The following is a 20,947-nucleotide window of genomic DNA, read 5'->3' as shown; positions in this document are numbered from 1 at the left end:
TTTATTTTCATCGTGGTCATCCTCTTTTTTACCTTGACTGACTTCTCTATAACATTTGCTTATTTGTTTTTATGCTTTGGTCGTCTTCTAATAACCTTGTTGTCACTACAGTCTATTACAACATCAACATTATTGTTTTCGAAATTTGATTTGTTAGTGACTACTTCACTATGATGGTGGTTCTCCATGCCAAAATTCTTCACTTTTTCTTGAAGCATCCAATTTAGTTTTCCTAGACACTGTATCTCCTCATCTTTTTCTTTAAGTTTCTTCTCCACGACCTCCAATATCTTTGCTGAGATTTGTATCATAATGGTTGTGCTTTCCTTGCACTCTGTCGAGTCATATTGGGTAAAAACAAGAAAGTGGAACACCATATAAAAGTGAAGACTCATTAATACATTGTCTTAAGGTTTTAGGTTGAGAGTGGTGTCAATTTTTTATCTCATTGATATTGTGTCTTCTCAATTACCTCCTTCTTTGATAAACTTAACAATTAGTATAAGGGTTTTATGCTCTAAGTGTCGAGTGAGAGAAAAAAAAGAGAAAGAGTGAAACAATGAGTGCTTGTTTGAAAAAAAAAGTGAGAGAGATGACAAAAATTGTTAATGGAATGATTATGTCAGAGTTGACGAAAAAGTCCAATTATGATAATTAATGCCTATAGACGAAGGAAAACAAGAAAAAGTGAAGAATTTCAACATGGAGAACCATGCTTCTGGATTGTTCTCAAGTTTAGTCGGGCCACTTGGTCTCCTTCATGTGTAGGCACAAATTATCATAATTGGTCTTCTTCATCAATTGTAGTAGAGTCATTCCATTAACAACTTTTGTTATCCTTATTTTTTTCAAACATTTCAGCACTCACATTTTCATTCACACAGTTTCACATTCTTTTTTTTTCTCTTACTCGGTACTAAGAACATAAAGCTTTAATACCACTTTGTTAAAAAAAACGTGACACACACTTAAATAATTTGCAAGTGTAATTCATTGTGGTTATTTTTATTAAATCATGACAATATTTAAATAGGTGCAAGTAAGATCTTGGATGAAGTACAAAGAATAAAAACTAAAAACAAAATATCAACTAATTCAAAATAAAAAAATTATTTAATATATCTCTATCTTATATCAACAAAATAAAATAATATTGCAAATAAATAATAAAAAATTAAAACCATCTTTATCTTATCTTTATAAAAATCAAACTAATATTTTAAACCCAAAATAATAAAATAAACTCATACAAAATTACTATAAAAATTTAAAAAAAAAATATTGAATAAAGAGAGTTTCTCCTTATTTTCCTATTTTCTAGAAATTTGAATAAAATAATACTTTAAAAAAAAACTATCCTCCTTATCCTGCAAAAGCTTAACCAAATGAAAAAAAAAAGTTTTTCTTTCATTTTCTTTCCAGATGAGAAATTGATAAAAAAATAATTTTTAGTTAAAAATATCAATTAAAAATTATTAAAATAAGTGTTTTCAGAATATAGTCATTGAATTAATAAGTAAATTTACACGAACATAAAATAACATACTTTTATTTATTTTTTAGTTGAACAAAGAAGTATTTTTATGCAACGATAAATATGGTAACTATTTTACTGAAACCAAAAAATAGATAGTGTAAGTAGTATAACAATTAAAGTAAATAGAAATATACGAAAGGAAGAAATTTATGAAAAAAAAAAATACAACATCAAATGACGAGTTTTACTAAATAATTGATAAGTTAATATTATGATTATTAGGCAAATGGTATTTGAAACAATGTGTGAGAAAAGTTAAGCTATTAAAATTATTTATTTATTTATATATTTAATGTACTTACACAAACATGTTATATGTAAACATTTTATTTAATTTATCTTTTCTGTAGCATATCTATCACATTGTTGTCGTTATTTACTTAAATGATGTGAAGTGATATTTTTAACAAAGTTGACTAAGGAAATTTATTATACGTCAACGGGGTTGATCCTTACCTTATTATAATTTAATTTAACAAAGTGGTCTATTTCTATATGCAGTGTTCATATGAAGTCCAAAGCTTACAAGTGGGTAACCTTGTATGTTAGATAAATTTAGACGAAAGTGTAATTCAAACCTATATAATCGTGCCTTTCTTATTTTCTACGCCATTAATAATTCTACAACATTGCATATGACTTTTTTTATCTTCAACAAATATCCCCACATAATATTATTTAATTTTGTGCGTAATATAATTAATACATTAATTATGTAAAGCTTCATACTGAGTTTATTTAATTTGTTTAATCGTTCATACCAAATTTTTGGGGTAACAATTTTATAAGGTAAATACGTTAGCCAAAACATAAACGGTACCTAACTCGTCTAATTGTAAAAAATACATTAATTAACTTTGAATTTTGGTTTATTTTTTGTTTTGTATGTAAAGTTGGCTATTGTTGACGCATAACTTTTGAAATTTCGCAATCAAAGTACATCGATGCATGCCCAAATAGATAAAATACTTAAATAACTCTAAACTAATCTTGCTTGTCAATAACAAAACTAAATACTTTAAGAAATTTAGTTACAAATTTCTAATGTATAAGGTAAGAAGTAAATATCAATGGTAAAAGTTACACGTTATAAATGTGTAAAGATTTTGGAATTTTATTAATTATATATATATATATATATATATATATATATATATAATTTTATTAATAACTCGTTTAATTTAAATGTTAGAGTGTTTTTATAGACTTGTCTAATTTAAGTGTTAGAGTGGTTTTTTAGGTTCACTTGTTGGTATTAGTAAATATTAAGAATCTAAATTAAGTTATACATTAGATTAGATAAAAATATGAAAATTAAACACTTTATGTAATAGAAGATTTATTATCTTAAAATTTTGGGTTTGAATAATTTTAATTCTTTATATGGCTTTGGATTCGAATCACTATTATTAAATCCCTCTATTGATTTTTTTTTTTAAATATCAATTACAAAATGATGATATAGAAGCTTGAAATTTAAAGATTTAATGTTTCTTCTAACTATAATATCTTATCTTGATAATTATTCAATTATGGAAGATATGCATATATATTGTGTTTGGTCAATTTGAATTGTAATTTGTATGTTTAATCATTACAATAAATATTAAGTTATGGACATAGTTTTATTAATGAAAGAAAATTCGTTAATAAAACATAATTTAGCAATATATTTTAAAATTTTAATTATTGACGAATTTAAGATTTTTAACATCAATCGATAAATATGTTGTAAAATGAATGTTAAGTCTAATTTAAAATCAACCAAATTATGAAGTGAAGTGTGCACTCTTTATATATATATATATATATATATATATATATATATATATATATATATATATATATATATATATATATATATATATATATATATATATATATATATATATATATATAATAAATTTATCTTATTTTTAATTATTTCTAGTTAATTGTAATGACAAATATTTGTAGGTATGTATCCCTATTTATGACAAATATTAAACGAATATTCTTATTAGATATTTGTGGTATTGGGTACAAATATTTAATTACTCACTTGCTAATAATAAAATTTAGTTAGTAACTTTTAACAACTAAAAGAAAATTATTAATGAAATTTATTCATAGAATAATCCTTTAAAATTTGACATCATGTGTTTCTATTTTTTTATTTAGACAAATGAAATTGAAGCTATTTTATAAAAGATTAATTTTTTCAAGTTTATACAATTCATTAAAATTTATTTTGTTAAAAGATTAAATTGTTTTGTATTAATATTTTATTGAGTAATTTGATTTAAATTAACTTAAAAATTAATATTTTGATTTGTATTTATATTTTAAAGATTGTTTTTAAATAATTTTATTTAAAAATTGTTAAAAAATATTTTAGCATATTCATGAATACCTACAGTTATAAAAAAGTTTATGGACTGGAATGGGTAATAAACAAATTTTTTTAAAGGAAACAGGTGATTAATAAAATTTAATAAAATTTCCTTGAGCCTAATTGATGATTCCCAATTGGGAGTTACTATTCACAATCGTAATTAATAAAATTTAATTATTTAGATTGTTGAAACTAGCGTAAACACATACCTATCCCAATTATGTATTTTTTAAATATCTATAATATTATATTTATATGTGATAATATTATAATTTGATTATGAACATAATATAATAATAGTTAAATTTTATGCTAATGTATTAAGATTTATTGGACTCATGGAAAATGTGTAAAGATATTTTTTTTGTAGTAGACTTTCACATTTTTACTATCACCACTACACATTGCATTTTATTTTCTCAACTAAATCTTTTACCGTAGATGCAGTTTAATTAATTTTTTTAAAATATACATTTATATTTGAAAATATATATATATTTAAAATTATAATTTTTTTAGAAAAAAAGTTTTATTTAGAAAAAAATATAAAATAGAAAATTAAAAGTATCAAAAATATAAATTGAAATTTATAACATTTTTAAAATAGAAAAGTATTAAATTTTAATAAATATTTAGAAAAAATAGATATTTAAAAATATAGCAAAATATAAATTTTATAATTGAAATTCATGAAATTTTGAAAATAGAAGAAAATATAGAAATTTATTTAAGAAATTTTATTTTAGAACAAATATAAATATATAAATTAAAAAATATAACAATTTAATATAGTTGAAATAAATGTAAATAAATATTTTTAAGAATTTAATATTTTTATATTTGGATAGAAATAACAAAACTGAAACTAACGGGTCAATCCGTGAGCCAATTAGGGACGAAATCGAGTCGAGGATTTCAACTTCTCAACCTATTTTGGTTTGATACGTCTAGTTTGTTAATTTGATGGGTCAGAACGTAGTTCTACTCAACCTTAGTTTATCTTTTTTAAATTAAAATTTTAAATAAAAAATAATTATAAAATTAAATTTTTTTATATTATATTTTTAAAAAATATAAGTATATAATAATATGATAATTTAAATTATTAACACTTACAAATTAATTTTTAATTATTAGTTACACAATGCAATAATTATTTAGAAAATATTTTATATAATTAAATATGCTTTTAATATTTATTTATATTATATATAAACTAATTCTGAAAATAAAACATTTAAATTGAAAACAAATTTAAAAAATTAAGAAAATTGAAAGAAATAATAAAAAGAAAAAAAGTGGCAAAATGCGTGGACCGGATCCGTTTTGTCACTTCTATATTTAATTTCCGGATCTGTTCTGTCACTTCTACATTTAATTATTTAAATGTGAAGATGTTTTTCCTTTGAATTTTTCTAGTTTTTTCAAATTTTTTTTACATAAAATAGATGAGTTTTTTTTAATATAACACATTGTGCACAGTATTATGACTTTGTTTCTAAGTAAAAATTCAGTCTTTTGAGAGTCGAATTCTTACCTTTCATGTGATCATACTGGTCGAAATATGGTTTTGAAGAAAATATTTTTTATAATACTCAAACTTTTTAAAATTTAAGAAAAAATTGCATAGAAAAATTCCAACTTTTTTTATATTTTTTCCAAATAAAAAATTCAGTAAATTTTAATATTTTTCTATTTTATAAATTTTATACATTTCAATTAAAATATTAATATATATATATATATATATATATTTTGTATTTTTAAATTTCTACTTTTATATATTTTCTAATTAAAACTTTTTTCTAAACAAAATTTCTATATATTTCTATAGTTTTAAATATTCAATTTTTATTTTTTAGAATAGAACAACATATTTTTCTAAATAAAAAATAAAAAATTGTGTCAACTGTAGAAGTATCTAGTTGAAGAAATAAAAAAATGCATGTCGATACAGTAATAGTAATAAAGATGTGAAAGAGTCAACTAAGGGAAACAATTAGTTTATAACATTGTGATATTCCACCATAGTATAACAGATTTAATATAAGTAAAAAAAAAGTATTTTATATAATAAAATATTTGAAATTCAAGCTAAATATCATTAATTTTAATTTGAATTTTAAATTTCAACTGCATTTTTTCTCCAATTAAGTTATTTTATCTGCGTTTTAGCTTTTGACTATGCATCCTATCGTAATTTTTTCATAATGAATTTTTAACCTATCATTTGTATGGTTAAAACATCGCTTGCAAGTCTTATTTTTGGAAGTTTGGTAAACATTGTTTGATTGTTTTGGGTTTTAAAATTTTAAATATTTATTTTGTGAGTGGGCTAGTATTTGGTATGTGAGTCAGAAGAGAGCGTCACATTGAAGATATTATTTGACATGTATTTCACTGTTATTTAATACGAAGATGTATATTTTCAAATTTTCTCTAAATTACGGTGTATCTTAACTGTACATTTGACTTTATATCATTCTCTACCTATGGATATTCTTTCCATGTATTTTTACTTATGTGAACAATAGAATTTAGAAAAAGAAAGAAAAAAAATCTACAAATGCAAAGTGAGAAGTAAGAATATATGTAAGTTAGGATAAGACAAAGAAAATAAAATAAGTTGAATCAATAGGTAAAAAAGAAAGAAAAAATTGAAACTGAAGATAATTTTATACAAAATCAATAAATATTATCATTAAATTAATCAGGAGTAAAACGAGAAAAATAAATGTGTACACCAAAATAAATATATCATTTATATATATATAAGTATAGATATAAATGAAATCTTAGTATTTTTTTTTGTTAAGTACAGTATAAGTAATATTAGGGTAATATGTTCATGCAAATGCCTTCCCTTGCTTATGTTTTTTTTTTTTTTTTTGTTTTAATGTCTGTTTAATCGCAGGTGTGGAGAACAGAATGTGTAAAAGTATTTGTCCTGTTCTAGGACATTGTATTTTAATATAATTTCCAAGTATATTCTGAATCTGCTTTTTGTTACATAGTTTGATTTTGATCACTAATTTTGCGTTACTTTTAGGAAAATGACACTTGAACAATCATTTTTGACAACATTTAGACACGCGAACACGTGTCAAAATCTGAGTGGTCCAGTTGGAAAAATTAAATGAAAATGGACCACTCAGATTTTGACACGTGTGCGCGTGTCTAAATGTTGTCAAAAATGGTTGTTCAAGTATCATTTTCCTTAGTTTTATCACCTCAAACTCAAAAGTTAAATTAAAAAATTTATTTATAATTTTATGACCAGACCATTACTCAGCTTCCAATTCTTGAAGTTTTATGTCGTGTAGTTGTCAGTATTGTCAGTATCCAACGGCTAGGGTTAATTTTCTTGTGTAACTTTATTGATTTGCTTGATTTGGATGTTCTAGTGTTTTGAACTAATGATATTAACTATTAATCAATTAAGCGATATATACAAGTAAGTTAATTATAAACATGTTGTATTTTTTAATATGGTAAATTAAAAAAGTAATATTTTGTAACACAAAATTGTAATAATTTTTTACATAATTAAAAAAATAACATAGGAGAATTTGGATCCATGACAACTTGGGAAATTTTTAAATGAAAATTGGGCTTTTGAGCAACATAATAAATATAATGTAGAAAATGGTGTAATATATATTAATAAGGGTGACTCAACACCTATTGGAGCTAAGTTTGAGAGGTTGGTTGGTTTATTTCATATTCATTCGTATTTAATTGGATTAAATTTAATATAGTTGATTGGTTTAATTGTATTTTTAACTTACATTAAGTTTATATAAACTAAATAGTTTCATAGACCTTCTAGTGTTTGGGAATTGATGGAAAACACCAAGTCAAAGATAGAAGAATGGGATCAACGATAAAGTTTGAAAATTATGTAATAATAATACAAAATATTATTCAATTTTGATGGGATTTTATTTCTCAAATGTCACATTAATATAAATTATGGGTCTATTTTTTAGAAATATATTTGGTAGAGAGAAATCACATAAATATAATTTTAGTTAAATACATATAAAGAATTTATATAATTTTTAAATTACAATATTAAGATAATAAGTTGATAGATCATCTTCTTATAAAATGTTTAACTTACTTATTATGTGTAAACATATTATGTTAATTAAAAATCATTAACATGCATAAAATTATATATTTTTTTAAAATTAAACAATTAGTAACAATAGTTACCAAAATGATCTCTAACAGTATTCACATGAGTTGTGATTGAATAAGCCGTCCAATTAGCCACTTTAATTTACATTGTTTTGAAATATTGCAATTAAATAAATTTAAAAACACTAAACAAATAAGATGTAATTGAAATTTATATTAATTTTATAATGTCGTAGCAAACTTTGAGATTTATTAAAAAAAAAATGCGACCAAAACTGGAATGACATTTTCCGATTGCTTAAGAAGAGATCAATATTCCAGTGGATAATAAATTAACCATAACGACTAAAAATTATAATAGCTAAATAGTGACATCTTCGAAATCGCGATTGCTAATCAAAATAAAGATTACACTCTCAACAATAAACTAATGTTATCCTAATTTCAACAAGAGTAATAATTTTATAGAGGTTATACATTTGTAATTGTTAAAAATAAATTTAAAATTTAATTCAACTTTACAAAACTGATTTATAAATAATGCTTGTACTCACTTACAAACCAATTTTGTGAGATTGAGTTAAAATTAAAATTTACTTCTTAAACTTTAATGATAATTACGAACTAATATTATCTTTACCTAATATACTATTTTTTTCGTTAGGAGTATATGCAGGTATGTTAAAAATCACTTTTAGAATAATGATAATTGTCTCCATTGATAGTGGATTTATAACATAATTTACATTTTATTTTATAAAAGCATGATAATTAACATAAAAATAAAAATAGATAGAATAAAAACAATAATTAAATGAACTTTGTTTAATTTTTCATTTGACTTTATCCCGGTACTATAAAGGCAGTGGTTTGAAACCCTAGATATCTATCCTTAACATACACCAACGAGGAAGCGTTATTCTGGTACGTCCTACTATTGACCCAATGCTCTCTGTATATGTGGACGTGTATTGCACTCTTTGCCAGAAAAGACAAAGAAAAACAAAAGGAACATAAATATATATATAATATCCCAAAAACAGAAAAGTAAAAGGGGATAGCGTGGTCTTGGTAGTAGAAAACTTTGATAGTTGCTATTATTTAATTAGTTTTAAAGTCAGACTCTCGTAGATGATATCTTTCATGTATTCCAGATATTTACTAATCACAACGTCACTGCTACCATATCAACTTAAATTAGGGCATCAAAACGGATTATTTTAATTTTTAATTTTAAAAAATGTGTTAACAAATTCATTTCATTTCATGGTCCGTCAGTTTAACACTTAAACAGACCAAAGCAAGTTAACACCTAACTCGTCAAAATTTTAACAAGTAAACTGATGTATAATCGGTAACCCATTTGCTCACCTTTTATTTCTTTTTCAAATATTTTTAGTTTCAATCTTTAATTTAAAGTCTACTCTATTACCGTTTAATCAACCTCATACCGGATGGTCCAAAGGGTCAATCTCTCCACAAACACCACCATGATGGTTATTCCAAGATTGAATGATGGTAACCTTCAAACCAAAAGGATCCAATTTAGAATGATTAAAATCTAATGTAAAACATGATTAGTACCAATTAGACTATGATTAGTATGTGAGTTACACAGTTTATTTTGAAATTTATAACAAATTTGAAGTAAAGAGGTAAGTGATACATTTCACTTGTAAAAAAATATAGATTTTAACTCGCGTATTTGACATCAGTTTTGTTGCAATCGAAGCATAAAATGACGCGGTAACATTTTTGCAATTATCGCAAGCATATATGTCTCAGTTCACAAAGGATCAAAGCCTAAAAGATTCTATGACCTCGATTGTTTAGAGAATCGGGGCCATAGAATACTTATGTCTCATTATGCCGCGAACCGATGCATAAAATAACTTTAAATATTTGATTTTATTTTTTTGAGAAGCTTTAGGCAGCGATTACTAATAGAATCGAGGCCATACATTGCTTCGGTTAATAAAATAATTAAGGTAATAACATGTGTTTCTAGGTTTAAATTTCGCGAACAGACAAAGCCTCTTCCACATTTCATTTTTGTTTTCTCTGGTTGTTGCGCCGCTCTCCTCTCTTCATCGCCTCACTCTCCTCTTCACCTTCCATTTTCGCAATCATCCTCAACATTCCTTCCATTTTTTTATGTTGATTATATACTTAGTTGTGATTTTCTTTCATTTTGACCGATTGATTTTGTGTATATGTAATCTTTGGATGGGTGGTTTGTTTCGTTTCAGCACCAAACTCACTTTCAATGTTAATTTCGTTTTTGATTTTTCATGTTTTCATTTGGTTGGTAAAACTGGGAGTATGCGCAAATGAACTCCAAATGACTTGAAAATTTGTATGAATGACCAAAAATTCATGAAAACCCCTCATAAAACATTTCAGCTCAAAATTCAAAGTCTAACTATTTTAAATAATTTTGCAAAGTTAGAAAAAAAAACAATAAATTTCTGAAAAATAGAAAACAACGTTTCCTAGGAGATCTGGAAGGATTAGCTAACTATGCGAGCAACCACGGTATCAAAAAAAAAAATTTCTACCAAAAATCCATATATAATAATAGAAGCATGATTAACTAGAGTGAAAGTTAGAATCATTTTAAGATCTACAATCCAAAAAAAAATTAAAATTCAGATTCATCCAAATTAAGGGCTCATGGGATTTTTCTCCTTAAATAGGAGTTTAAAAGAGTGGTCAAAAAAATTTCATTCAAAAATAGTAACCATAGCTATTAAAACAAAAAAAAAATCATATTAAGTAGTAATATGGATAAATGTATTTATGGACTGTGATACTTATTCTTATGTGCAAGTTTGTTTCTGGGTATGGTTTATGTGATATGGAATGGTTATAGAAACAACCATATTTAAAAAAAAAAACATACTTTAGATAGCGGTTTTGGTAAAAATCGAGGATAAAAAAGGTCTATTGTCTCGGTTCTTGACCGAAGCTAGGCCATAAATCCTTTAATTAATTAATTTTAAAGGGTTTACGACCTCAGTTGGAACTAGAACTGACGCAACAAATTCAATTTTCTTTTTTTTTTGGTTTACTATTTCGAGATTTTTGAACCGAGGCAAAATAATCACCTTTTTGCTTCAGTTGTTGAACCGAGGCCAAAAGTCGTTACTTTTTACCTTGCCTACTTTTTACCTCGTCTGAGTATACCTCAGTTCTATAATCGTTGTCATAAATCCAAAACAACCGTTGTCATATCCTTTCAGTGCACTAGTGTTTAATATGTATTAATTGTTAGAACTACAAAATCTTTACTGATTTTTACATATCTTTTACGGTTAACCCAGCATGACCAAATAAAATTATAAGACGAACGATGATAAAGACAAACATTTGAACCTTTAGTATAGAAGTGACTTAGTAAACAATTACTAAATTTATGGTAAAGACAAACATTTGATTATGGTGACTTTATCTAAATTTATGTTTAATTTCATTTAACTTAAAAAAAATGAGAGTCTAAATAAATTTTTTTATAAGAGTGGTAATATAAATGTCTTAGTCAGTTTTACAAAATCTCTAAAATAAAATTTATATTACAATTTAACCTAATTTCTAATTAATATGAGATTTTGAAAGCAAATTTGAAGTTATTTAGATGTGAAATAGAAAAAAAAAATTAAGAATGCAAAGTTGTCCCCACAAAGTTAAGATAAATTGTAATTAAAAAAATAATAGGATCCTGGTTAGAAAGATTGGGAGGGGGGAAAAATGTTTGTGTAAAGAAAAGGTTAATTCGGTGATGAGGAGTGGCAAAAGTTTGACCATGTGAAAGGGAATTCGGCCCCATGTGACCCATGCAATGTTCGAAAGTTCAACGATGCCACTTGTATAGTAGGCGGTGTCCGACCATTGCGGCTTCAACCCCTCTTTCACTTTCTCGGACATCTTTTCTCAAACGTTGAAGTTGAATTCTTCCACTTATTATATATACATATTCTCCACATTGAAACAAACAATACTTTACTCTTCCAACGTCTTCCTTTTCTTCTTTTCTTTTAGTGCAACTGGATTGCCCTATGTTTGACATTTTAGTTCTACGTCTGTATCCGTGTTGGCTACCCAGCTCCCATTTCTATTTCTTTTTTCTTTTTTCTTTTTCTTTTTCTTTCCTATAATTTTCATTAGTCAAATACTTCATGCACCTTCTCTCTCTCTATATTAACACCCCAAAGGGACCATCTTTGCTGACCCAACGCAGAAACACACAAACAAAACTTCTTTTCTCAATATGGAGTTTCCTTCTCAAACATCCGGTCACCAGGTCAAGGAAGAGAACAGAACTGAATCAAGTCCTCGAGATGAACAACACCGTCGTCAACAAGAGATTGTTATGCAGGTGAAAATAATTCTATGCTATTACTGTTCTGATATTTATGTTGTAACCTTCACAAAATATGTTTCTGTGTGTGGTTTTCGATTTGTTAATTCAGTCAAAAGGTTTAAAAGAACAACCAAACTGTTCTGATCTCGAAATTCTTCTTCTTTCTCAACGTCTACAATTAATATTCCATCTTGTTAGCACTTCGATAATCGATTTTCTGACTAAACTTACGGTTCAAATCTTTTTATTTATGCAATATTTAGTTAAAATTCATCCAGTTTTAATTGTGTGTTCATGTTCAATTATTAGGTCTACAAATAAAACCTAGTTAATTGTTGAAATTATTGAATTGGGTATGTGTGAAGTAGATTGAAAAAGAAAAAAGAAATTTTGATGGAAGATTATGAATCCTTGTTGTTATTTAATGACTTAATATACTAAATAAAGACCGCATCTTATATTCCTCTATATATGCTTAGATATTTCCTTGGTATTTCTCATTATTTCTCTTTGATGGGTCTATATTATGGGGTATCCAAATTATATATATTGACCACAATATTTTAATACACTAAAACACGGTTTATCAAATTATTAGAAACATAAAATAAGCGTTTTAGTTTGCATTAAAGCAGCTAAATTAGCTTATAAGAGGTTCCAATAATTTGATATACTTGCAAGAGATCTATAGTGATTTTAATTTATTAAAGATATGCATAGAATGAGTTTCTACATATATTTATCATAATACTCGATCGATCTGGTGCAGCACAGTGCTCATTCTTAACACTAATATGTGATAATTGTTTGGTTTGATGAAAATTGAACTCGGTTGAAAGTAAAAACATGTCCATATGCACGTATATAATTCAGCACACGCGTTTTTCATAGCTTTTGAAAAGAATTTTAATAGTTTATCTGCGTTTTTAAAGTTGACTCATGCATGTGCCGGAAAGCTAGCAATCATGTTATCGATGTCTAAAATGTGACAATTCATTGCACATGCAAACCCGAAAGATTCTCAGTTCTTCTTATATCAAAAGAAGGGGAAAAATTGTCGAGCATCATTACATGTACACTTTCAACGTATAAGGCTCGGTAACCCTAGTTAGATAAAGAACGAAGGAAAAAATTAAATTGCATTTGTGTATGCATATATTGACTTTTTAATGCGTTTACAGGAGCCACCACTGGCTACTCCTGAAAGATCCACCGTCGAGGTTGGGCCAAATGTTTCTTGCCTATCCAAAATGGAAGAGGTTAATTAGATTGTTCGATAATTATAATATTGATGATTAAATTATAGTATGATTGGTCTGATCTATATATACATGGTTGCAGGCTGATGAACTTGAAAATGCGAAAGCCGAAATGGGTGAAGTGATAGAAGAAAATCAAAGATTAAAGATGCGTTTGAACAGAATACTAAATGATTACCGAACACTGCAAATGCAATTCCACAGTATAGTTGAACAAGAGACAAAAGATTGTTCTGAGAAACCGAACAACGATGGCGAAGATGAAGGAGCGATGGAGGAATCAGAACTAGTTTCCCTGAGTCTTGGAAGAATTCCAATTATAAGAAGCAACGAGAAAGGGAAAGTCCCTAAAACATTGAAAGAAGAAGATAAAGAAGGGTTGTCCCTTGGATTGGAGTGCAAGTTCGAAACATCAAAATCTGGAAGTGCAAGTGAACATGTGGGGAATCCAAGCCCTAGCAATAGTGTTGAAGAAGTGGTAAAAGAAGAAGGTGGTGGAGAAAGCAAGGGACAGAAGACAAATAGAGATGAGATTGCTGAGCAAAACCCTGCGAAGAAAGCAAGAGTTTGTGTGAGAGCAAGATGTGACACCCCAACTGTAAATACCTCTAATGCAATCTTTTGTTTTTACTTTTGTTGTAAACGTTGGATAATGGAAAAATGTTATTGTTTGGTTTGGTTGAAACAGTTGAACGATGGATGTCAATGGAGGAAATATGGCCAGAAGATTTCAAAGGGAAATCCTTGTCCTCGAGCTTATTATCGTTGCACGGTTGCACCATCATGCCCAGTGAGAAAGCAGGTATTTACCACTCTTCATACTCTCTTTATTTTCTATCACTTATCAATTACATTTAATACTTTATAATACTGTCACACACACACACAAATTTTTTATATTAATTTCAAACTACATTTCGTTAATTGTTATTCTTTTTTTCTTTCTAAAAAGATAATGATACGTTAACATGAAATTTTTTACAATATTTTGATACAAACACATGATATTTTCTCATTAAATTTAGAATATATTAACACAATAACAAATAAATAATAAATTAGTAAAAAATTGACATATGTGTTATGTCAAAATATAAAAATCTATATCAAAATATTGTTTTTTTTAAATACAAAAATTTACTTTTTTATAATTATTTTATTCTTATAATATTTGTCAAATAAATATAAATATGTATCCAATTACAATTATTCTATCAATTATAGCTTTGCAATCAATGATAATATGTTCACATTCCAATTCATTTGACTTTTTTTCACCTCTTTTCTTTTACTTTTAAGAAATACTATTCGTGGAGACCTAATAGTTATGTTTTTGTTTGGTTTGAGAAAGGAGAGTGATTCTTTCACATCTCATATATCTGCAACTCACTCTATTGATTTTAACTTCAATAATTTAATTTTAATTATATTATTATTTACTGTTATTATATGGATGTGAAAGAAAAAGTGATGTCAAAACATTCTATCTCCCTCTAAGAAAACAAAAAGATAATAAAAATTAGGAAACAAATAGTCAATAAATCACTGTCTTACAAATTAAGATAATATTTATAGTTTGATACAGTAAAAGAGGGGGGGGGGGGGGGGGGGGGGATGTGTACACAGAATTCAAATATATATATATATATATATATATATATATATATATATATATATATATATATATATTAGCCTAATCAATTTCTTTTCTTTTTCTTTTCAAAGTGGAAGGAGAAAGAAAAATGGATTTTGTGTTAATATTTTCTTTCTCTTTTTTTTTTTCAAATGAAAAGAGGAAAAAGTGTTGTATATGCGTTTTTATTGTACGTAGCATAATTTTACAGAAAATAGTTTTATTTTAAATATAATTTTTGAGTGATGATACATACACGTACTTTAATTGTATACTATACACGTACTTTAATTATATACCATACACGTACTTTAATTGTATACCAAACCCTAACATCTAATACTTTATAGAAGTATGCTGTATATATTATATTCTATTATATGTCAATAGATTAATGTTAAAATAATTAATGGTGTATATATAGTGAGTTATGATCACATTTGTCAAATTCTTTTCTCTCTCTTGTAATTGTCTCGTTTAGTAATTTTATTTATTTATTTTTTATATTCCTTACAAGTTAAATATTAAAAAAATTTCAATAATTATTTAAAAGAGTTAAATATATAATAATTAAGATGATAAAATCAATATTAACAATATTAGTATTCTTATAATAATATAATTAGTATTATTTATTTTTCTATGATAACAATAGTTTACAACTAATTATAATTATAAAAATTATTACAATATGTAATATTATTGTATTTTTTATATTAATATTATATAAAAAATATTTTTACAAAATATGTTAGTTACAATAATTGTAACTAATCATAATAGTATTTTTAATTTTAATTTTACTATAAATATTATTATTAATTTATTGCAGTGATTATATTTAATTTTTTAATGTATGTGAATATTTTTGTATTTTAACTTGTACATAATATTAAAAATTTGAAAATGGAAAGATAGAGGATAAAAAGAGAAAAAAAAATAGAAGATAGAATTTTTATTTTCACAAGTATCATGATATCTTACCCAGGTGGACACGTACGTCAATGATATTTCAACATATATTATATTATGTTATTAACACTATTTTAATGCATATAACAATATTTCGTTTTTTTTGGTTAAATATATTTATAATGTATAAACTTGTTTAATTGGAATTTATTTTTTATTTCTATTCTATCATTTGATATTCTCTATATTTTAAAAGTAAATATATAGTTTTCTTAATTTAATATTTAAATTGTTTTACCTATCAAACAATGTTTCAATGTAAGTTGTTTTCAATCATTTGTATTAGCATAGAACAAAATTATATATAAGCCTAACTGTTACTATATATGCAACACTTTAAGGTACAAAGATGTGCTCAAGACATGTCGATATTAATCACCACCTACGAAGGAATCCACAACCACCCTCTTCCTCTTTCAGCAACAGCCATGGCTTCCACCACTTCCGCAGCAGCTTCCATGCTATTGTCTGGATCATCAACCTCACTCTCTGGATCAAGAATTTCCCCAAACATCACCACCACTGCTGCAGATCTTCATGGAATAAACTTTTCCCTCCCAGATTCTTCCCAACCAAATCAATACTACCTTTCCCATCCTTCACTCTCATCTTCACCTTCACACCCCACCATCACTCTCGACCTCACTTCCAATCCATCCTCCTCTTCTCCTCCTTTTGTCAAATTCACTTCAAATTCAAACTACAACAACCCTCACAGGTACCCTCCTTCCACAAGCCTCAGCTTCACTTCCTCCCAATCTAACACAACTTCTTGGACCAACGGCTTTTTCAGCTATAACACTCAACCATATAATAACAACAGGAATACCAATGCCAATGCCAATGTCAATGTCCTTGGCAACATAAATCTTGGTAAACAACAACCCATGGAGAACATCTACAGTTCCTTCATGCAAAGGAACAACAATCCAATCTCTCCTCTGCCGGACACCATAGCTGCAGCAACGAAAGTAATCACAGCAGACCCTAATTTTCAGTCAGCTTTGGCAGCGGCACTTTCTTCGGTTATTGGTTCAGGAAGCATTCAGGGAAACCAAGGTACATTAGAAAATCTGATTCAGAAAATAAAATGGGGTGAAATGCTTCCAACATCTTTTGCCTTACCTTCATCTCCAAAAGTCAATGGGTGTGCTTCAAGCTTCTTGAACAAATCACCAGCTAATTCACAACCAGGAAGTTTGATGTTTCTTCAACCACCTTTGCCACTTTCTAGCCCCAAAAGCGCTTCTGGGTCCCCCGGAGATCACAGAGACAAGAAAAATTAGTGATTGAGACGTTTGAAGAACGAAGCCTCTAGCCTACATGGGAAGGCCATGTTGAAAGCAAGATTCAAAAGCTTGTGTTTAAACCGTGTGTTAGTTTATTTAAACTTTTAGGATCTCATAGACACGTCATTTCCTTAAAACTTTACTAGCTAGCTTGCAGGTTGCCTTGCAATTGTATAATTAATATGAAAAATAATTTAGAAAATGTACAAAAATAAATATTATTGATTATATATGTATATTTTAGCCTGTGAGTTCAAGTTAAGAAAAATATTTTTCGAAGGTATATTATATAAGATATTTCAGTTAATCTTTTAGGAATATAACAAAAAAATTATTGCAAAAGATAAGATTTAATATATATCACTTCAGTTGATATATATATAATATATTAAAGTGTACTAAATTTTAATTGATAAAAATATTTCATATATTATATGCTAAATTTTAAGTTTAAAGGTATTTGAATAAGTTTTTTTTATATTTAAATTAAAAATAAAAATTATTAAAATATTTTTGTGTTTAAAATTCGTCTTTTCTATGAACAAACTTTTTTTTAATTAAAATTTAGTATATGAGTGGTTACATAAATTAGCAAATTTATATATATATATATATATATATATATATATATATATATATATATATATATATATATATATATATATTAAAAACACATTTAATTATATACAAATTTTAAATAATTAATTATTGCTTCTAATTAGGTTTATATGGTAAATTATTTTGTTACTATTAATAATTAAATTTAATTTATAAGTATTATAAACCTAAGTTATAATATTATATTATACGTGTATCTCAAATAATATAATACAGGAAAATTAATTTTTTAAATTGTTTTCCGATTTAAAATTTTAATATAAAAAAATTCACAAGTCAATCAAACTCACTTTATCTCTCATTTGACAGATTAAGAGAAATATTAGACGGATTAACACAAAGAGAACTGCAGGTTTGAGAATCTACCCAATACATAAAATTTTGATAGACTGACAGATTGATTAACGAGACTCAATTTGTCATCTATTATTATCAAATAAGGGTGTGCAAAGTGAAATAATTACAATGAAGTTTAATTAAGATAAAAATTTGACTATTTTTAATTGAGTCCCAAATAATTTTTCTGTTTAATCGAATACAATACTCAAACGGTTTCCTATTTTTTTAGTTAAATAGTTAATATAAAAATTAACAAAAAATATCAATTAATAATATAAAATTTTTAAGTATTTAATCAAACAAAATAATTTTATATAAATTAAAATACCTAAGTTTACTGAAATGATAAACTAATTTTTGAAAAAGGGAAATTTTAATGTTATACTTTACGTTAATATTAACTTGATTTTAGAATAAAAACATTCAAATATATCACGTCACTATTTTTAGAAAAATATGTTCGACAGAAAAGGTTTTCATGTCTTACTCGTATTATGTTTCTTTATGAAGGTTTAATATATTACAACTTTCATAGTATTTCAACAGTTGGGGATGTAGCTCAAATGGTAGAGCGCCCGCTTTGCATGCGGGAGGTACAGGGTTCGATCCCCTGCATCTCCATTTTTTATTTTCATTTCTCTCTCATTTTAATAAGTTTGTATGCTATATTTATCTTTTGCAAAATTTATCTTAGTAACATTGTTCATGAATTTTTTAAATTTTATATATAATATAAAAGAATAAATTATTATGTCTCCATATATATTTTAGACTTACTTGATATTTACTTAAATATATAATAAAAATTTAATATAATATTATATTTGACTTTTATAATAAATAAATATAATAATATTTTTTCTCTTTAAGAATCTTAGGAAAAAATAGATAAAAAATAATTGTTTTTCTGACAAACAACAATAGTACATTATATATTATAAGAAATTTGTGAAAGACCAACAAAGATTAGAAACTAATTAAGTATTATATTGATTATTGATCGAAAAAAATAATTTTTCTAACAAACAACAATAATAGTACATTATATATTATAAGAAATTTGTGAAAGAGCAACCAAAGATTAAAAAATAATTCAGTATTATAAACTAAAAATTATTGATGTCTAAAAGAATTTATAATATTAATAAAAAAATATAATTGACTTTTGAATTAGAGTGTAAATTGATGTTTAACATTATTATTAATTCCAAATTAGTCTTGATTTAAAAATAGAGATTAAATTTAGAATCAATAAAAATAAATAACTAAAACCTTGATAATTAATGTCGATTTAGGCTTTAATTTACAAAGTAATTATATATTTTTATTTAATAATATAACTATTTTAGATATCAATTTTACTGAAAAGATTGTAAATTGGCTTATAAGAGGAGTTAATAGTGTTTTTAAAGTTCTTTGCAAATCAATGTCTAATGAATTCGAAATTACATATACTCTAAGCAAGATGTCCAGTAGCAGGTTTCTTAAATAGTGTATATGAAAAGGGTTTTAAAGAGAAAGATACTCAAATACATATTTTATACTGGTTTACTCAAGTTCCGTCCAAAATTTTTTTTGAGAAGTTCTGCTAATTTTTATGAAGATTACATTAAGCCTTGCACATATCTTTGTTTCTTAATAGTTGAATTTGCACTAGTGCAGAAATGCGTTTTAACGTCTCCCAATAGACGTCCGTCCACAAAAGCCCCAACGTATATAATTGACCGGTGGCATATTAGTAAACAAGTGGAACTGTAGACGTCCGTCCTGGGTCAAGCCGGACGTCTATAAGATTATAGACGTCCAGCTTTGGCAAACGGACGTTTAATAGGGTGAACAATTGAACCCCTGTCAGCCTTTGAACGTCCGTCCTTGGTCGAGACAGACGTTTATAATGTTATGAACGTCCGTCCTTGGTGACGGACGTTTATAGGCTGAACAAGTGAACACGTGTCAGCCCTTTGAACGTCCGTCCTTGGTCGAGACGGACGTTTATAATGTTATGAACGTCCGTCCTGGGTGACGGACGTTTAATAGGCTGAACTAGTAAACACCTATCAGCTCTTTGAACGTTCGTCCTTGGTCGAGACGGACGTTTATAATGTTCTGAACGTCCGTCCTTGGTAACGGACGTTTAATAGGCTGAACAAGTGAACACGTGTCAGCCCTTTGAACGTCCCTCCCTTGTCGAGACGGACGTTTATAATGTTTTGAACGTCCGTCCTGGGTGACGGACGTTTAATAGGCTGAACTAGTAAACACCTATCAGCTCTTTGAACGTCCGTCCTTGCCCGCGACGAACGTTTATAATGTTCTGAACGTCCGTCCTTGGTAACAGACGTTTAATAGGCTGAACAAGTGAACACGTGTCAGCCCTTTGAACGTCCGTCCCTTGTCGAGACGGACGTTTATAATGTTATGAA

General features: G+C 26.5%; 1 protein-coding gene and 1 non-coding gene across 2 annotated transcripts; both read left to right on the top strand.

Moving 5' to 3' along the window:
* Positions 1-12,137: 12,137 nt before the first annotated feature.
* Positions 12,138-17,823, top strand: LOC124848213 (WRKY transcription factor 72A-like). The gene is made up of 5 exons (XM_047325852.2): positions 12,138-12,429; positions 13,596-13,673; positions 13,756-14,271; positions 14,362-14,475; positions 16,620-17,823. Exons 1-5 carry the CDS (start codon positions 12,322-12,324, stop codon positions 17,562-17,564), a joined length of 1,761 nt encoding a protein of 586 aa, XP_047181808.1. The 5' UTR covers positions 12,138-12,321; the 3' UTR covers positions 17,565-17,823.
* Positions 17,824-19,072: 1,249 nt separating this feature from the next.
* Positions 19,073-19,145, top strand: TRNAA-UGC (transfer RNA alanine (anticodon UGC)). The gene has a single exon. It is a non-coding gene; the product is annotated as a tRNA-Ala (tRNA).
* Positions 19,146-20,947: the final 1,802 nt, after the last annotated feature.

Source organism: Vigna umbellata, chromosome 2 (assembly GCF_029865625.1).
Source record: "Vigna umbellata cultivar VRB3 chromosome 2, Vumbellata_1.0, whole genome shotgun sequence".
NCBI classification, from domain to species: Eukaryota; Viridiplantae; Streptophyta; class Magnoliopsida; order Fabales; family Fabaceae; genus Vigna; species Vigna umbellata.
Note: the sequence above shows the minus strand (reverse complement) of the source record. Positions and strands in the feature narration are given on the sequence as shown.

Coding starts and splice junctions, on each gene's coding strand:
- LOC124848213 (XM_047325852.2), top strand. CDS start 12,322: ATGGAGTTTCCTTCTCAAACATCCGGTCACCAGGTCAAGGAAGAGAAC. Junction 12,430..13,595: donor AACAAGAGATTGTTATGCAG/GTGAAAATAATT, acceptor ATGCGTTTACAG/GAGCCACCACTGGCTACTCC. Junction 14,272..14,361: donor CAAGATGTGACACCCCAACT/GTAAATACCTCT, acceptor TGGTTGAAACAG/TTGAACGATGGATGTCAATG.